Raw genomic sequence first — 20,527 nt, 5'->3', positions numbered from 1 at the left:
GAAAACCATGTAAACAATGTTTATATTGCATCAGACTTTAATGTAGATATAATGGAAACAACAAATAAACCACAGCAGAAATTTGAATTCCTTTCTCTGATTGAATCATACGGTTTTTAAAACACATTTTTGCATCACCAACTAGGATTACTTTTTAATACAAATTCATGCATTGATAATATTTTAACTTTTAAATTTAAGTCATCCTTTGAATCTCAGACAATGAATTTGGAATTGGGTTTGTCGATCACAGGGCAGTCTTTTTAGATATTTCTAAAGATCTTATTTCTGATAATGACAATACTAAACTTAGAGTAAAAAGACGGATTTTTTCTAAAAAAGCTCTTTATAGATTTAGCAGTAGATTAAAAGACACTAAGTGGAATGTTTCAAACAATTTTATTTTTGTTGACAACTGTTCTAATTTCTTTAAAATTGCTTTCAAAATATATTTGAAGAATCATTTCCTTAAAATTCTCTGCTAACAAAACCAAACAATCCAAAAATAAAAAATGGATAACAAAAGGAATTCAAATTTCAAGCATTAAAAAGAGGGAGCTTAGTAAACTAGCCCAAACAGTCAAACAATCCAAATTTCATAAATTATGTAAAAAATTTATAAAAAAATTTTCAAAAATGTCTGTAATAAAATCAAAGCAAATGTATAATTCTAATTTCATAAAAGATTCTGAAAATAAAAAATAAAGCTGCTTTGGCATGTAGTTTAAATCTGAGCTTGGATGCAAAAAATCTGTTAACAATTTTCCTGATGTTGTGTTGGATAGTGGTAGGGTTGTTAAAGATGGAAAGGAAATTGCACAATTCTTCAACAAAAAATTTGCAGAATTGGCCAAAGAAATTAAGGCTCGACCTTGTGAACAAGAGGCCCTAAATTTAGCACAAACTGATCTTGAATGTCAATTTTTTTAAGTTTAATTTTGGTAATGTGTCATCAGATGATGTTGTTAAAGTGATAAAATCATTAAAAAAATAAAAAATCATCTGGGTGGGATGAAATACCTCTGGACGTAATGAAACATGTAATGTATAGTATAGCTGTTCCTTTATCAGTTTTAATTAATCAATCATTCAAAAATTGTAGTTTTCCAAAAAATTTAAAACGGCTGAATTAAAACCACTCTATAAAAAAAAGGCCAAAAACAAAAATCCAGATAATTACCGTCCAATTTCAATACTGCCATCATTTTCTAAAGTATTTGAAAAATTAGCACATAACCAAATTACAAATTTTTTTAGAATCTAATTCAATTTTTGACTTGTGATCAATTCGGATTTAGGAGGGGTCACAGTACATTAGGGGCCATTAATAAACTTGTAAATGAGGTGTCTTGGGCTTTGAATGGGTCACAGAGAACCATGGGTGTGTTTTGTGATTTGTCCAAGGCTTTTGATTGTGTGAACCATAATATCCTATTTAAAAAAGCTTAAACTGTACAGTTTTTCAAATAGATCAATCCTGTGGATTGAATCTTATTTAGTTCATCGATTTCAAAGAACTGTAATTTTTAAAAATAGTGTAAAAATCTAGATCTCGTTGGGAGGAAATTAAAGTTGGCGTTCCTCAAGGGTCTATTTTGGGGGCCTCTACTTTTTCTTCTGTATGTTAATGATTTACCTAAAAATGTTTCAACCAAAAATTATATTATATGCAGATGACACAACCGCAGTTGTTAAAGCAAACTCTCACTTTCAATTGAAAAATAAATTAAATCAATCTTTTTATATGAATTGGCATACTGGTTTAAGGTTAACTGGATTGAAATTAAATCAAGAGAAAACTTCAACTATTAAATTTTCGAACACACAATTAAAGGAGGGCTATAATAAGGATGTGATTTTCCACGGCCAACAAATAAAATTATGTGATAGTGCAAAATTTTTAGGTATAGATCTGGAATATAAACTTTTCTTGGAAAAAAATGTATTGAAAATATTATTAGAAGATTAAACTCGGCATGTTATCAAATGCTAGTGTTACGAAATTCAATTAATTTGGAAACTAGAATAATAATTTACTACTCTTTCTTTTTTTTCAATAATTTCAATATGGTATTGAATTTTGGGGATCATCTTCTGACTTTGATAAAGTTTTTAAGATCCAAAAAAAAATTATGAGATTAATGACCTTTTCATCATTTAGAACTTCTTGCAAACCTCTGTTTAAAGAATTAAAAATCTTATCACTTCCAAATTTATACATTCTGAAAACCCTACTAACAGTACAATCAAATTTTGAAAGCTTATCAAGTGATAACTTTGATCATAAATTACAATACAAGATTTAAAGCTAATTTTCAATATCCCATACATCGACTGCGTCTGGTAGAAAAAACTCCAATATACACGGCAAAAAAACTATACAATAAGTTTACCTCAAAAATATAAACATTTAATCAATTCAAAAACATTTAAAAGCAAACTAACAGATTTTTTGTTGGAAAAAAACTATTATAGTGTTGATGAGTATTTGATGGATCCTGAATTTTTTAAAATTGTGTTTTAAACATAGATTACATTAAATTTGTTACGCTGTCTTGACCTCTTATATGTATTTTTATTAAGTTTTATATGTATATGTGAATTGTGATGTGCATATGTATGAATGTATATGTGTATGTATCATTATTACATTAATTTATGACAATGTTACCTGTTTCTATAGCAATGCTATGTATAAACGTTGACGTAACAATAAAGACTGATTCTGATTCTGATTCTGATTCTGATTCTGATTCTTACATTTAGTCAGAATTACATTTACATAGTTAAGATTTAACTGTTTAACATATAGTTCATAAAATTCTTATTTAAACATTGTTTTTATTATGAATAATTTTGTTTGAAACATTGTGAATCCTTTAATTTTGTATTTAAAAATATGGGCAACAGAAAACAAACAGTTTTTATTCTTATTTAGTGTAAAATATGTCAAATATCTAATTTCTGAAAAGTGTTTGTTTCATTAATCCTAGAAATGGCACACAAAATTACTGTAGTGGCACAGTGTTTTAGAGCACCCGGTAATATATTTTTATAATGTTTATTTTAACTACAACCAATGCTCACACGTAACATATTAACCCTCTCCCGGGCAAACGCCTCGGCAGGGCGCCTGGCACTAAAGTCCAAACGCCTCCAATCGCCTCCAACTGCTTTATCAACGCTCTCTGCTTTGTGCTGCTGTCATACGGTTGTTTGGGGAACTAATACTGGAAATATCTATTGGCAGTGTCATTGTTGCCTGTTTATTCATAGTTTTATGACTAGGGACGCTATCTAGGATTAATAATTTGAAACGGTTCATTGATTACTTCATTGACGGTTATCTAGTTCTTCAGTAGTATAATTCTTTCTGACTTGTGCTGCTATCTTACGTAATTTGATGAACTATTTGGGACTTTTTATAACCACTTATTTACTGAAATCATTTTGTTAGTTGTTTTCGCAGTCTTTACATTTGGTTCTGTACTTCATAGATGGCAGGTTCAAGGTGTTAGCGTGATAGCATCATTTTTGTTTGATTTTAATTTACCTCATAAGGTTGATATTATTTTTTATAAATACAACGTTATTATAGAGGATTTAATCATCTTTGTAACAATGTATAATACATGATAGTTTTATTAAAATAAAGTTCTTAACTTAATAAAAACGCGAATAAGTGTCCCTGCGCGACAGAGCGGTTATTTAATTCAGCCCAGTAGCGCCAAAAGCGCGTCGCGGTAATTCGACCGGGAGAGGGTTAATATACATCATTTTTCTAACAAACAAGTAAGAGAAAAAAGTTTTGTTGATTTATTTTTTTACTTTAACATACTTTATTAATGCTTCATAAACTATGTGAGAATAGTTTTTGTTATTCAACCTGAAAATTAGTTTCATAACTATCTTTGAATATATAAAAGAAAAAACCAAAATATACACTTAGCTCCAAATGTTATGTTGTTTTCATAATTGTATAGTTTATATGACTTAAACATTATATATAAATATTTTATTACAATTTTGGTATTGGCACTTGACAAAAGTCTACAGCACCACATACATGGACATGCCACTTCTAGGACTAAATAACGATACTAAAAATACTTTAAATAAAAATGTTTGTTTCACTTAACATCAATATATTCTTTAGTTTAATTATAAAAGGAAAATCACTTGTTAAAAATTGAATTTTAGAGGCAATAAGTGAAAGATAGAATTTAACCTCAGAATGACCTGAGAGAAAACACAGGCTATAGATTATCTGACCAAAAACTATTCTGGTTAAACCTCTGGTTCCTGCTGAAGCTTGGTCTGTTCCAGGCAGAGGTTGCTCTGATCCATGATGCAGAGTTGCTATATGCAAAAGCACCAAAAACCATGATTGTCTGGTTAAACCTCTGGTCCCAGCTGAAGCTTGATCTGTTCCAGGCAGAGGTCGCTCTGATCCATGATGCAGAGTTGCTGTGTGCAAAAGCACCAAAAACCATGATTGTCTGGTCAGATCTCTGGTTCATACTGAATCTTGATCTATTCCAGGCAGATGTCGCTCTGATCCATGATACAGAGTTGCTGTATGCAAAAGCACCTACAACCATGATTGTCTGGTTAAACCTCTGGTTCCTGCTGAAGCTTGATCTGTTTCAGGCAGAGGTCGCTCTGATCCATGATGCAGTGTTGTTGTATGCAAAGGCTGTAGATCACCTGACTAAAAGTCATGTTGTTCAGTCTAAACCACTTGACTGTGGCAACAATGACAGTTGGGAGCACGGGTACAGCATTATCAACTTCATGAAGGTGGTATGTCAACTATTTCTACACTTTTTTAATCTTCATTAATCGTTTTATCTATAAACTTGAACTGATGGTGTGAACCTATACGTAGCTATTTGGAAGTTGGCTTGTGTGTTATGGTTATGCTTGTGTGGTTGGAATCATATTTCTTTGTCACATGAGTATGCATTAACCCTTCAGAGGTCGCGTCACTGTCTTTTCCACCGGGGTGCTACATTTTTTACTTACAACTTTTGAACAGAGCTAGTTTGACGCTCCACCCCCCCCCCCCATACCTTCAGATGGACTCGCCCGCAACCAAATCAAGTGGCAACCCCTACCCTTCCGCCTCTTCAGTCATCAGCCATACTGCCAAAGTTGTATAACCTGTCTATTCCACTGTGCGTGACCTCTCGCGGTATCTAAAATTGTGATTGTTCTGTGTAGTGTATTATTGTTTGTTATTTTCATTTTGATGTCAATATGAATAGAAATGAAGAAGATAGACTTGTGAATTTGTTAAACAGTGTTGAAAGGGAAGAAAGACAAGAGGAGGAAAGACTTGTAAATCCAGGTGTTATAAGAAGACAACTTTTTCTTGATGAGCCCGTTGTCGCTCCTATTGGTGAACTGGATTCCGATGATGAAGATGAAGATCATGTATTGGTGCAGGAAGAAGACACAGCGTCAGAACAATTAGGAGAGGAAGTGGAAGTACCGTTTTTGGAAGCATCTCCAGTATATACTGGTAAAGATGGAGTAACTAAATGAAGTGTTCACTGTCCTAGACAGAATGTGCGAACACCTGCTGCTAATTTAGTTTGGCGATTACCAGTTGTAAGACAAAACTTTGATGTTCAAAACACTGTTGCTGCTTGGAGGTTGTTTTTTACCGATGAAGTGTTAGATAGCATTGTAACCTGCACCAACCAGCGTATACGAAAAGTTAGTCCTGGGTACACTCGTGAGCGTGATGCGGCTGACACGTCCAGAGATGAAATAGAAGCATTCATAGGACTTCTTTATATGGTAGGAATCCTTCGTGCTTCTCATTTGAATCTATGTGATTTATGGGCAACAGATGGTACAGGCGTGGAGTTTTTCCGCAACTGTATGAACTTGAGAAGGTTCAAGTTCTTGATCAGAGTGTTGAGATTTGACGATGCTGATACTAGGAGGCATCGGAAGAGGCTTGATAGGCTTGCACCCATTCGAGATCTGTTTGAATTATTGGTAGAAAAGTGCAAAACAAATTTTTCTGTTTCTGAGTATCTTACAGTTGACGAGATGCTCGAATCTTTTCGAGGTCGTTGTAAGTTTTGGCAGTTTATAAAAAACAAGCCTGAAAAATATGGTCTGAAAATTCATGCTATGACCTGTGCAAAAACATTTTATACCATGAATTTAGAGGTTTATGCTGGCAAGCAACTACCGGGTCCCTTTCAAATACAGAATTCTGGTCTTGCTGTAGTTTCCAGACTCGTCCAGCCTGAGAGTGGTACTGGAAGAAACATTACCACGGATAATTGGTATACATCCATACCCCTCACTGAGACTCTCAAGAACGATCAAAATTTGACATTAGTGGGTACCCTGCGAAAAAATAAAAAAGAAATACCACTTGAGGTAATAGATACAAGGAATTGTTCTGTATCCAGCAGCATGTTTGCCTTCAAAGATGGAAAAATTCTGCTATCGTACTGCCCAAAGAAAAAAAAGTTGAAAGTTGTTCTTCTACTGTCTACCATGCACCACAGTGACAAAATTGACCCTCAGTCTGGAGATGCTAAAAAGCATTTCATTTTGACCTTTTATAATTCAACTAAAGGAGGGGTGGATGTTGTTGATGAGTATAAGGCACGGTATTCAGTAGCGAGAACAAGCAATAGTTGGCCAATTACTATCTTTTTCAGTCTTCTAAATACCATTGGGCTAAATAGTTATATTGTGTACAAACACAAAAGAGGAGACTTTGACATTGTCCGAAGGGAATTCCTGAAGGATCTCGCCAAAGATCTTTGTATTAATTATTTGGTAGCTCGTCATGGGGAAAAAAGACTTCCAAGGCAGCTAAAAAGAAGCATCACACAAATGCTGGGACTTCAAGAGGAGGAGAGGCCGCAGCCTGTAGCAAATCTTAAGGGACGTTGTGGTATCTGCAACTGGAGAAAAGACCGGAAAAGTAAAACTACGTGTCACATCTGTCACAAGTACATTTGCAGGGGGCACATTGTGTTTACTTGTCAGTGTGCAGAAGAAGATGGTGATGATTCCACAAGTGACTAATTGCAACTAATATAAAGCTAATTTCTTACAGGTTGCAAGATTTTTTTACAATATTTTTATATAATACAATATAATTTATTACATTATTTTTATACTAGAAGTACATGTTTCTATATTTATATTACATTATTTAAGTATTGTTACCTAATATTAATGTACAAGTATTTTTACCACAGTACTTCATTCTGTTACAATTTTGAAGTTTGTTTTGATAAATACAATACTTTTACAAATATTTTTACGATTTTACAATAGTAACAATACTTTAAAACAAAGTTTACATATTACTCAACATGTTAAATGTAAGTTTGTACAATAAAACTTTAAAATGTGTTTGTTTCATATTTTTTTATTAACCTGGTGGAATCCACTGTGCGCAACCTCTTACGTAACTGTTAGTGACGCGACCTCTGTAGGGTTAATTGCTTTTGGATAATATATTAAGTCTTTTAAAATTAAATTTTAATTTTGGAATGACATCCAAAACTGTACTACTGTTTGGCAGTAAATGGAAACAATATCAGTATTATATGTTGGATTACATTCTCCTACCACGTATCCTACTTCATTATCCAATGTGTTGGTTCAGTCTAAAAGCACTTAAGTTAACCTTCTTTATTAAACTATTTACTTTCCATCGGTCATAAACAGTGTGTGATAAGAATTTTTCCCACCACATTTTAAAGAAAATGTTTGCACAACTAGTTTTTCTCTAGCTGAATTCTATAAACCTAGAGCGGGTGCCTCACATAATATGTACTATAATTGTCCTGTTGACATTTACAAATATACTCATTTCTAAAATGGTTATTTGGTAATATTGTGTACGTGATGTATAGTGTTTATTTTATTAATGTAGCAATTTTAAGCTTTACTGTAGTATTTGATTTTTAAAGATAATTTGTCTTTAAGATTGCATTTTCAGCTATATATTAATTCCAACATTGGTTTTTAAACAATAAAAAATTTAAAATAAAAAATTCTTACCCTTTAACAATTTTTATACTTAATAAAAAATGTAACAATTTCTATTGATAAATGTGTGTAACAGTTCTGTTGTTCAAAAAATACATAAACAGTCCTAAACATGAATAAATAAAATAAACAAAAAAGCGCAATTAAGGTTGAACATATATGACACCTAACAAAAAGATTGGTATAGCAGTAAATAACATTTAATATCCCTGATCGGGTGCTCTTCCACCCTAATACTAAGACTAATACAGTCTTCTAGACAGATACACACACTATACAAAACAAATCTCTTCATTGACACTGAAGTTAGATGCTATATAAAAAAGGATCTTGATGTTGAATAAACTTCTGAATGTTTTACGTGTAATGTTTGATTTTTATAGGCATCTTTTAGGAGTTCCTCCAACTCAGTCACCTCGAGACCATGGTTGACTAATAATGCCTCAAACCAAGTATGACTGACACCCAGTTAGCCCATTGACATACAACTTTTTAGTTTAGTAGCTAGGATTTCCTACACATAAAGCATGGTGGGGAGGGCTGATTCGATGCAAATGTTGGGTTTAACTCCAGTTCACCTTCCTCTTATGTACAGCATCTGAAATCTGATGCTCTTCACCTAGATTGCATGCACTATTTAATGTAGTCTGGGTGTCTCTGATGTCAAAATGATGCCTGGGGTTCGTTTTGAACTTCTTTGTTCTTCGTCGCCGACTTTTGGATCCATTCAGACGAACATGACCCCAGATTTAAGGAGTCAAGTCTGCGACAGCATCAGATTTAAGATGCTGCACATAAGAGGAAGGTGAACAGGAGCTAAACTCAACATTCGTATAGGATTTCCTATTTTCATAGTTTGGCTGATTTTACAAACAAAATACAATAACTTTGGGTTCTGGTAGAGATATAGGTATGAAACTTCACCAGATTACACTTTGTGTGTCTTAAATTCATTATAAAATATACATTTACGTACATATTATATTATATTTTATGTACATAGGGCCATACTACCATGACACCATTGTATTTCTCCATGAAATTACAAATAAAGAATTTTTGATTTGATTTGATGATTGATTTGATATAAAATATGTAAGTATAGAATGTCACCTTGGAATTTAATTTGTGGGACAGTGTTATTCCTAATACTCACAATGACCTAAATAAACAAGGAAATTAAGAAATATAATAATATAGAGAAGTGTTCTGATTATAGTTTTAATCTTGTATTTTCTGATTTCTCCAGACCGAAATAACTGGATTGACTGGACTGATAAAATTTGACAATGAGGGATTCCGGACTGACTTCCGGCTGGACATTGTCGAGTTGACTGCTGAAGGGCTGTTGAAGAAGGGAACTTGGAACTCTACAGAGGGCGTTAACTTCACTCAGACTGTAGAGACTCAGAATGAAGTTGATCTGAAATTAGACCTAAAGAATGTCACATTTGTTGTAATGATTTCTTTGGTAAGTAGATTACTTTATTCTTAGTTTTTTATTAGTATTCTATTTTTAGTTCTGTAAAATAATAGCTACACATTGGATAGAAAATATTTTTGAGTGGAAGAATTTGAAAATGTCATCATTGTCATGCAATATTTATTTAAAAAAAGGTGTCTTTTGTGTCATATAATAACTTAACTAAGGCATTTTCCATAGTTTTTACTAATATTACTATAACTCTGTTTTGTTTGTAGCTAGAATAATAATTCAGTTGTTGATTTATAAACTTTCATTTCATTTTTATACTCTAGAAATTAATATTGAAATCTAAAAGAATACATTTTTAATTGGCTATAAGAGGAAATTTATTGTTAACATAATCTTTAGTTTTTATCTGTTCTACTATTATTTGCCTATAATATTTCCAAATTTTAGTCTAACATAAAAAATTAAACAGCATTTAACATGATTTTTTACCACTCCAATCAGCTTTGCTTTGATCCATAGGGTTTCACTCCAAGCAGTGTATCTATGTAATAAATTCAATGTTTTGTAAGTTGTAAAAACCTACCCATTATCCCAAAATAAATATTTTTGCTTGTTATTATGCATAAAATGTTTGTTTTCATGAAAAAATGTGTCATTTAATTTTGTAATATAGTACATTAGGCTAGTACGGACAGAAGTTGAAGATCACTCAAATTTCACGTACTATACTCACTCTAGGTAAAACACACACTTGTACAATGACAAATATCAGCACTATAACATAACGAAACAAACATAGAAACAATTTAACAAGAGATAAACAACCATCAATGTCAACTTGAAAATAGGAAGTAACGCATTACGTAACTAGAATACTAAAAGGAATAGAACAAGTTACATGTAGAGAGCATTTGTTGGCATCAGCTGATGACTAGTGAGGTTATTTATATCGCTTTCATAATTTAAGACATAAAATAATTAAATATATTGTTATATTTAGGTACAATGCTTAATAAATACTACACATAGATTAGTATCCCATTTTATTGATATGTAGACATCAATGTTTTGTCTATCAGACCTAACATTGTTATTTTAGTACATATAGTGCAACTGTCCGACAGATTTTATGTTGATCTCCAAAGGGTTATAGGTCAAAATGACATTTCTTTGGCACAAGTTTTAATGCACTATTTTAGTCTATTTTTGGTCTCTTGGCTTGCTGACTCTACATCTATAACAGGTTCATGACTTAGACTGATGCAAGGTCACATTCAGTAAGTTGAAATAGAACAACATAGATGCACTTATCTCTCAGATTTCTCAAGTATAAAATCTGGAGTACCTCAGGGCTTATTGTTTGGCCCTCTTTTATTTCTACTTTTCATGAATGATGTTCCGCATAGTCTAAATTCAACTCGAAGACCTTCATCATCTAGCAGGTCAATTTATCTTTACTTGGGTGATACAAGCTTTATTTTAAATCATAAATCCTAAAACCATATTGTTGATCCATTTTACAATACTACCAATAAACTTACAACATGGTTTACTTAAAATAAACTGTTTTTAAATTTGTCAAAAACGCATATGATGAAATTTCAAATTAATTTTCATTGAAATTACTCAGTAGATCTTTCCATATATATACACTAAACGATGTTCATCAAATATGATTCTAGGAGTTCACTTTGATTCAAATTTAAAATGGGACTCATATTTAAAAACTTAGCGTACAACTTAGTTTTGTGACTCTGAGATGCATATATACTCAACATTTGCAGTAAGGAATGTGCTCAAGCTGGGTTATGTTGGCTTGGTGGAATATGGATTTAAGTTATGGCACTGGGGGTACACTACCTCTAGTAATTTTGATAGAGTTTTTCTGCTTCAAAAGAGGGTTTTAAGGTCTGTCTGGGGTATTGGGCACCATAACAGTTATAAAGAGCTGTTCTGATCATGCGGCACCCTTACATTTACAAGTTTACCAATTAACCACACATTATTCTTTGTGTTAAAAAATTGTAATTGTTATATGATATTTTATTTATTTAATTTTAAACATACAGTATGTTTTGGTGAATGTTTCGTTTACATATTATGTAACTCATTTTTCATGTCTTGTTTAAAGTTCTCTCTTATTGTGGAATAACGTGTTCATTTTGTTTTTTTAATAATAAAATTTTAAATTGGAATTGAATTAATAAACCAGAAAGATTTACTACTGACCCTCATATTTAAGAGGATATTTATCCAGTAAGAAATGAAGGAGGGAAGAATGTCAATGGTTTGTTACCGTATGAATATAAATTTTAAACATATGTTTTAGTAAATGTTTTGTTTATATCAACATTCATTTTTAAAGTGTAGTTGGAAGTTCATTAAAACCTTTCTAAAGGCCTCTCTTGTTTGGAACTACATGTTCTTTTCGTGTTTATTATAGTATACGGTAGTAATTTATTTTCTATGCTAGAGCATCAAAACAATACCAGGCACAGAAATTATACTGTCTCAGAAAGATTCAGACTTTCACTCAATCAAAATGTATAATTTTACTATAAACCCAAAGTATAATTCTAACTTAAACCAATCAATAGTATTAATTGTTTTAAAACATGTTTAAGAGCCTACTTGGTCGGAAGGGCACTTTACTGTCTACAACAGTCCTTTGAGTACTATTGTGTGAGGCAAGCAGGCCTTGTTCTAGTATTAATTGTAGAATGTAATTGTTACTGTGTAGTAATGCAATATCTTAATGTATTGTTACTAAAATAACTTATAATTTTATAAAATATCTTAAGCTTGTATGACCTGCACAGAAAACAGTAAAGCACAGTTATTGTGTCAAATAAATTACTATGACTCCTATTTAAATTTTTTCTATTATATTTTGCCCTTGGGTGGAGAGAATATCCACTTCTCACCAATTGGTGTGAAGATGTGTCCCTATTTAGGGTCTGCTTATTATCCTGAAGACACACTTATCAGCTTATATTGGCTCCCTTAATTTTGTGCAATCAAATGTCTGCATCTCACGAAGCCGATCTTATTTTAATATGATTTTCATCAGCAAATACAGTTTGTGATGGTTTATTGCCACTTCTCCTTGAAAACTCAAGTCAGGTGTTTGGCATCCATATTACAAAGAGATGTTTCTCAGGTGGATCCACATGCCATGTTCAGGGAAGAGACGGAGAAGCTGGAAGGCAATGATAAATACGAGGGAATGGGAATTGACGTGATCCACGAGCTTTCTCTCATGAATGGCTTCAATTACACATTCAAGGAACATAAAGGAGGGAGTGGCAACCCGGACAAGGTCACCGGCAAGTGGGATGGCATGATCGGGGAGGTCTTGGCAGGGGTGAGTGTCATATCAATCAAGTGTTTTAGATCATTTAGATTACTTTACACTTCAAATTGAATGATTCTAAAATTTGCTAAACTTCCAGTTTTATCTGTAATTGAAAAATTTTTTCAGAGGGCTGATTTGGCCATTGCTGACATTACGATAACAGAAGAGCGTGAAAAGGATGCTGACTTCACTATGCCTTACATGAATTTGGGTGAGTAATTTTTACAATCTGTTCAAAAGGCACATTTCTTATATGTATTAAGGTCTTCTTTAATTATCTAGCCAAAAGTATTTTATTTAAATTTCTATAGCAATCAGCTTCATGTCATAGACAAATTTTTATTCATTAACCTTCATTTTTTATTTCATGCAAATTTGTAAATACTATACCTATATAAGACAAGACAAGGTAGGAGTACGCAATGCAATGTGACGCATTACATGCTTAGCTGAGGTATCAAAATTTCAAATCTATAGCTCATTTCATTTTTGAGATGTCCTGCAGACAGAAAGACTGCCAATTGTAGACAAAAAATTTTTTTTACATCCTTCCAGCAGACAAAAAATAAATTTTGTTAGCTTACTAAGCAATAGACTAAAATTATTCTCATCAAAACTCCATGGTTGGACATGCAGCATCATAGAACTCATTTTGTTTATCATGCAGACAGATACACAGACAGAAATTAAATTTTCATTCCCACGAGTGATAGACTTTACTAATGCTTACCCAGTAATTCATAATTTTTTATTGATTCTATATTATCTTGATATGGTTACTATTCTTGCTTTGTAATTAAATAGGATGTGTTTGTAAGCCAGCCCAATCTGACCAGGCAGTTCTCTTCATTTTTAACCTAATATGCTGAAATGATACTGGGGAGATTAGTAACTATTACTTTGGGAAGAGGTCTCAAGGGCAATAAAAATACACCCTCACAATACTAGTAGACGTGAACATTGTTATGAGGTGGCTGGTGAGAGAGTTGTAGCTATTTTTAAGTAGTCAATTGGATGCAAAGCTATTGTGAAAAGAAATTCTATATCAGCCTTTTGGGTAACAATATCCCTAATAAATCAGCTCATTCTGTGTATGTGCATAAACTTTATTTCTTCCTAATTTTCCCAACTTTATTAAGGTTTGAAAAAAATTCAACAGGATGTGTAGTTTTATAATTGTTTAATAATCTTTAATTTTCCATATTCAAATAAATATTGGGTCTAACAATTTAAGCAGTATGAGATCATTTCTTGAGATCCAGTCAGGCAGGACTTGTTTTTGACTTTATTTTTCTGTAGTTTATTATGACAATTGAAATACCAAGTACATTGTCTTTAAACAATTCCGAATAAGTCAGTTCATTTAGCAGGAAATAATATAAACACAGAAAGACTTGAGTTTCAAACAATTTAATTGAAACAACAAGTGCAAAATTAAAAGGGCTTAAGTAAAAAACTTGAAAATTTAATTCTCTATGGCAATTAAGTCTTTGAAGAAAGCTTCATTGTTCTGTGTTAAAAGGACCTTAGCCATTATTAGTAGAGTTAATGGCTGATGAATTTGTGACATGCTAGAAGGGCCTGTTATTGACTGATGCCCTTTTAGCGCACATAGTTGGCAACACTGATAAACTGAATTGTTTCATCAGATGTTATTTATTTGATGATTCTAACCTACAATCCACAGCTGATTCTCTGCTATGTGCTCTAATTAACTGCATTTTCCTCATTCTGTGTTCAGCAGTATTACAGCTAGCTAGTTTGTTTTAGTTAAATGGATGAGTTGCAGGAAAGTGTAGAAGAAGGTGGTAAGAAACGTAAGGCTAACAAAGATTTATGGAAAGGGAAGTTGTACTAATCTTAGGTTGCAAATATTGTTGTGTTGTTAGTAGAAAACAACCCACCCGATATTTTAAATGGTTAGAAGGGAACACAAAAAGATCAACCCGGTAAAATGTTTTGAGCACATAATGTGTTGTTTATGATTCTGTGTCATCTGTTTCACAAATATCTTCACTATTATAACTGACAGGGCACATTATCTGCAGGGATCAGTATTCTATACAAGAAACCGTCAAAGTCTCCGAGCCTGTTTTCATTCATGTCGCCCTTCAGCAATGACCTATGGAGGGCCCTGATAGCTGCTTATGTCGGTGTCTCTATCCTTATGTACATCATAGCCAGGTTTGTATGTACTCTAAGTTGCATTCTTTAGATTCACAATAACCTGATAAAACTTGTTCTTCCGTAAAAGTACAATATGATCTTAATTAATAGGGTTTTCTAGGATCAGCCCTAAAGAGTGGACAAACCCCTACCCATGTGTGGATGAATCCGAGTTGGAAGAGTTGGAGAACCAGTTCAGTCTGAACAACTCTTTTTGGTTTGTCACTGGCTCGATCATGCAACAGGGCTCTGAGTTGGCCCCCATGTGAGTAATATTTTACTTTACAATATTTTTCATACTTCTGTTGATTCTCACTATTCATAGCTGTTTAATAGTTGATTTTCTGTATTCATAAGATGTAATGAAAATACCATACAAAAGTTATTATTACACATATTTCTTCTATAAAATGTTACAAAATCCTCCACTACAGTATATTTTAATAAAATGCAACTATACTTTACCATTATTAAAACTGTTAATAACAGATTCAGTGGTATTAAGTTTCTCTATTAACTGTTCCACCTAGAAGTTAAATTGGCTTTTACATTACTGATTAATTTATTCAATAGCTCCCCAAAAATGATTTTAATTTTTGAAGAGAGAAAGAGGTCTAAAATTTGAAACAATGTAATTAAGAATTAAAATTTAAATACCATCCTTACATAGTAATATGTTACTAAATCTGTTATATTGAAACATAAAAACATCATATCCATTATAAAACATAGAGTAAAATCAGTTGATGGTTTCATTAAATAAATAACTGATTGATAATAAATGCTGCAATGAATGATGCAACAATGATTAATTATTAAGATTTTATGTAAAATGAATTATTAGAATTTCTAAGTTATTGATATGATTCACTACATTATTGAATTATACTAAATAAAGGTGATTATGTCTGAGGTTTTTGTAACTGCTGTTAATACAATTTACAGGATGATTGTTATCTATACTAAAAGTTTTTTTATAATTTCTTCAGTTCAGCGTCAACACGAATGCTGGCGAGTGTCTGGTGGTTTTTCATCTTGATCATTGTGTCATCTTACACAGCCAACCTGGCAGCCTTCCTCACCATTGAACAGAATGAAGAAATCTTCAGTGACGTGACCGAACTTGCCAACCAGAGAGCTGATGCTCCCAATTTTGTCAAATATGGAGCCAAAGCTGGTGGGGCTACTGAGGGTTTCTTCAAGGTACAAAATGTTCTAATAGAAATGTTGTATTATTGTTTTATATAAGCTAATTAATTAATAATTGTTCTTTAGTGACCCATTAGAATTTAAAAAATAACCTATTTGAAAGAGTACCTGGTGGATATACCTGGTTGATAGATCTTCATATTGAATTGAACAATTTTTTAGAAAGTTATACCGGTAACTTTTTATTTTTTGTTACATGAAAATTGTTTTATTATATAACAAGTAGTAATAAAGCAGAAAATGTGAAATGTACTTAACGACTTAATAGTTTAAGAGTAAAAATAGCATTTTTAAATTTTAATTATTTCTTCATACACTTTTTAAAAGTATTGACACCATTCGTATTGTACCATGAACTTTTGTTGAATAAAGTTGATTGATTGATTGAACAATGATCATTTCTCACATGCTAAATTTTCCACAGGAAAATTATTTTGTAATATTGATCCACCAACGTTATTAATGCATTGAGGTAGACACTTCTCCGTTAGTCATGTAATGAGAATTCAGGACTAATAATTTTGAAGGCATGTACTAGTTTCATGGTCCGAGTTCGACCTTTATCATTTAATTTAATTTGCTAGTTTCGCTTGACATTGTTCAAATGTCCTTTCCCTAATAATTATGTGCAACTAAAATTTCATTTATTATTGGTGGCTAGCCTGGTGTTTCTTGTTTTTTATTTCACTTATTTTATGTTTAGAGCAATAATTGCTTTTATTGTCTTACAGTTTACATTGCATGTAACAATGAAATGTGTAAACTTATTTCATTCTGAAGTTGATAAGATGTTGTAAAGTGATTGATTGTATAATTAAAGCAATAATGCTATGATGAAAGGATTGTAGGCTTGTCACTGCAACTTGATACAAATACTGTGGAGAATTTCAGGTAAATGAAGAGTTTTTTTGCAACACGTACCAAACATTAGGCATGTTCAAAGCAATGCCCTTTAGTGTCAATGCACTTTTGAAGTTAAAGCAGTTAAAAGGTCTGCTGACTGATTCTCACAAGCTCAGCGTTTCGCTCATCTGTCAAACTGCGAGGTATCAATTTATTGAGAAACAATTTTCGTTACTTTTAAAAAGTTATGCAGGGGATCAAATCCCTAAGAAAGATTTACTAAGTAAGTGCAGTGTCATACCATTCTTGAATCATTGCACACCCAATCAACATTTTTATAAGTAATGGGGTAATGTAACCTTCCTGAACATTCGTCGTCTTGAAGCAAACTATGACCCCTTAGAAATTCTGAATACCACCTAAGACTGTATTACAGGATACTGTTTCAGAACCAAATGCAATTTTGAGACATTCAAAGCTGGGGATTCAGATAGGGGGTTTCACATGCTGCACCAAGCAGAAGGTGAACTGGAGCTAAACTCAACATTCATTTAGCTTTGTGTTAAAATTATGTCTTATGTATCAGTCACTCCTGGCTTATTGTGGAATTTTAAATTTAACTAGCACTGTGATTAAAATTTTAAATATCATTGTTGGTATTGCGTACAGCTAACAGAGCTGTATTGTTTAGGCCTCTAACCACACGATGTACCAGAAGATGTGGCATTATATGCAGGAGAACTATGACGATGTGATGATGAAGTCCAACAAGGATGGAGTTAACCGTGTGTTGAGTGGCACCGACTACGCATTTCTCATGGAGTCAGCATCCATTGACTACGAGGTCCAACGTAACTGTGATCTGCGACAGGTTGGCCAACCTCTCGACAGCAAGGGTTATGGCATCGTAATGGCTAAACGTTGGTTATGCACTGTACTCTTTCTTTCTTAAATGATTGTTCAGGAACTTTAGTTACCCGTTTTAGAACAGATAAAACTAAGTTATACAGGTTTAGTATGTTTTTACAGATATATTATACAATATGAAACATTTAGTGTTGTGTTTTCAAGGGTTACTCTTTCCTCTTTACTTTTTATTGTTATTTTCCGTAACAAATAAATACTTTAAAACTTTAAAAGAGTTGTATGTAAATACAAAAATAATGACTAACTAAATGATGACTAACTAAACAATGATAATAATGATAACAATGATGTGACTTTCACATCATTAGTTAATAGCAAAAACGTTACCTTAGCACTGATACAGTTTTTGAGGTTATGTATGATACGCAGGAGCTTGGTACAGAAACATCCTGAGCAGCAGTGTGATAAAACTACAGGAGAAAGGAAAGTTCACTCAGCTCTACAAGAAGTGGTGGAAGGAGAAACGAGGAGGAGGGGCCTGTGATGTGAGTATAGCAGCGATGTACACAAGGAGAAGAGTATACAGATGCCAGGCCCTTCCAAACTATCGGAGAGACATGATAAATCCTCTTTCAAGTGCAATAGTCTACTTTTATTAACAATTTAAGTTAAAATAAGAAGCTAGTTAACACAGTAATAAATATAGTACCTGCATGATTCATTTGTAAATATAATTGTATTTGATAATATAAACAAAGAGTAAATGTAACTGCGTACTTATGCTAGCCACCATCATGCGTATATACTTAAGTGTTTTTCACCTTACCTGTTTTTTCACATGCATGACAAACAAAACTGGAAAAAGATAAGTTGTATACAATGTCATGAACTTGACTCTCCATGTCATATGCATGGCTAGAGAGGGAGAGGGAGAGGGGGCAAGATAGAATCTTTATTCCAATATCATCAAGATTTAAAATGGTAATATGAGTGAATACTGTTGATTTAAACATAGATTTTATCACAAATGTTGGCAGATTTAAAATTTTAAAGTTCTTCAGTTTTTGGTACTTACAGCAAAAACCTTATTTTCAAGCATGATGATATACAAATGATTTATATCTTTACTAATTACTAGCTGAACTATTCCTTGTGATGTGTCAGGATAGTTCAGCAGTGGGAGGAGAGGCTGTGTCCTTGGACTTGGACAATGTCGGTGGAGTGTTTCTGGTGCTGGTGTTTGGTTCAACCTTTGCTGGTTTCATAGCTCTGGGTGAACTGATGTATGAGATCTATGTTAAGGAAGACCGGGTAAGTCCATGCTCAATCTAGTGTTGATGTTTAGCGCTATTGTCACTGAAGTAAGAATCTGTGTGAACTGATGTATAAAATCTACATCAAAACACAGTACATTATTGCATAATATGGTGTTAATATTCCACTCCAACTTTACTGGGCTTTGAACGGAGATTCCCATTGAGGTTTAATAGTGCTTAAGAAATAATTAGTATGATAGCATTATCTATGTCACCAAACTCAACTTGCTTTACTGAACAAAATTTCTGCCACACAATCCCCAAATGGATATAAAATCCATTCTCTTAAGTCAAAGGTTGATATCTTTCCTCCAAGAATTCAAGATAGCATTCAATTTCATATTAAGTGTACAGTACAGTCAGAGAGTTCAAGACATCTTGACAGCTTATAAATCATGATGACTGCTCCCATAATAGCTTGTTTTAGGAATATTTTCTCTAAGTGGTCAAGAGAGAGTAAAAGTTCATTCTATATTATAAGGGTAGAGTGTTTATTGACTAAACAGGGTTTATTTAAACCATATCATTGTCTTTATTTGCGGTCTCTTGATACTTTTAAATAAAAAAATAGTATACACACTGTAAATTATTGGTCCTAGAGACTTGAAACTTGGACATAGGTTTCTATTGGTCCAAGGAAGAAGCGAGTTGATTTTGGGGTGAAAGGGCTGTCTGTCTGTGTGATAACTCTTTCATTGGTTTCTGCCAGATTCTGTGATACTTCATTGTATTGTTTTATTAAGACTCAATTTTGTAAAGATTCTTACAGCTCATAAATAATCAAGAAGTGTTGCTTCTGATTAAAGCTTATTTTATAGGGGTCTTTCTTCCAAGAGTTGAAGAGAGAGCTCAAGTTTGTCATACGCTGCAAGGGTACCGTCAAACAGCTCAAGGCATCTTCCGAAGAAGAAAACACATCAGAGGAAGAAAATACTGACCATGAGAGAAAATTTGCTCTATCGTAGTGTTAAAAGCACTGTATGTTGTGATGTTTTATAGCTGTACTAAAGTATTGTTTACTGTTAGTTTGTTTTTTTTATTTCCTTGGTTCATATATTAAAAGGACTACAGGATTTTCTATATTTGCCATGTTAAAAAAATTGAACACTACGTTTCTCTCAAATTTACTTATGTTCATTGGTATCGGTCCTTTCTTCAGCTGTCAAAACTAAGGAGTAAGGTTAAGCATGAAGTAAAAAACATCACATTGCACTGAAATGGCAAAGTCAAACTTGCAATATAATAAAGTTACATGTCACAAAAGTCAAGCTACTTGAAAGTTCAAGAACTGTAAGAAGT

At 32.8% G+C, this 20,527-nt stretch overlaps 1 protein-coding gene across 3 annotated transcripts in view; it reads left to right on the top strand.

Annotated features, from left to right (window-relative positions):
• Positions 1-20,253, top strand: part of LOC124360025 (glutamate receptor ionotropic, kainate 2-like) — a 33,129-nt gene extending 12,876 nt beyond the window's left edge. For all 3 annotated transcript variants that reach the window (XM_046813254.1, XM_046813253.1, XM_046813255.1), the window contains exons 7-17: positions 4,651-4,803; positions 9,287-9,508; positions 12,633-12,836; positions 12,954-13,038; positions 14,876-15,011; positions 15,115-15,258; positions 15,983-16,196; positions 17,737-17,965; positions 18,342-18,457; positions 19,077-19,223; positions 20,047-20,253. In XM_046813254.1, coding sequence (XP_046669210.1) covers positions 4,651-4,803; positions 9,287-9,508; positions 12,633-12,836; positions 12,954-13,038; positions 14,876-15,011; positions 15,115-15,258; positions 15,983-16,196; positions 17,737-17,965; positions 18,342-18,457; positions 19,077-19,223; positions 20,047-20,193 — 1,797 coding nt within the window. In that variant the 3' untranslated portion in view covers positions 20,194-20,253. The remainder of the gene's footprint in view (positions 1-4,650; positions 4,804-9,286; positions 9,509-12,632; positions 12,837-12,953; positions 13,039-14,875; positions 15,012-15,114; positions 15,259-15,982; positions 16,197-17,736; positions 17,966-18,341; positions 18,458-19,076; positions 19,224-20,046) is intronic.
• The last annotated feature ends 274 nt before the right edge of the window (positions 20,254-20,527 follow it).

This window comes from Homalodisca vitripennis, chromosome 4 (genome assembly GCF_021130785.1).
Source record: "Homalodisca vitripennis isolate AUS2020 chromosome 4, UT_GWSS_2.1, whole genome shotgun sequence".
In the NCBI taxonomy this organism is placed as follows: Eukaryota; Metazoa; Arthropoda; class Insecta; order Hemiptera; family Cicadellidae; genus Homalodisca; species Homalodisca vitripennis.
This window is presented reverse-complemented; position numbering and strand designations above follow the sequence as displayed.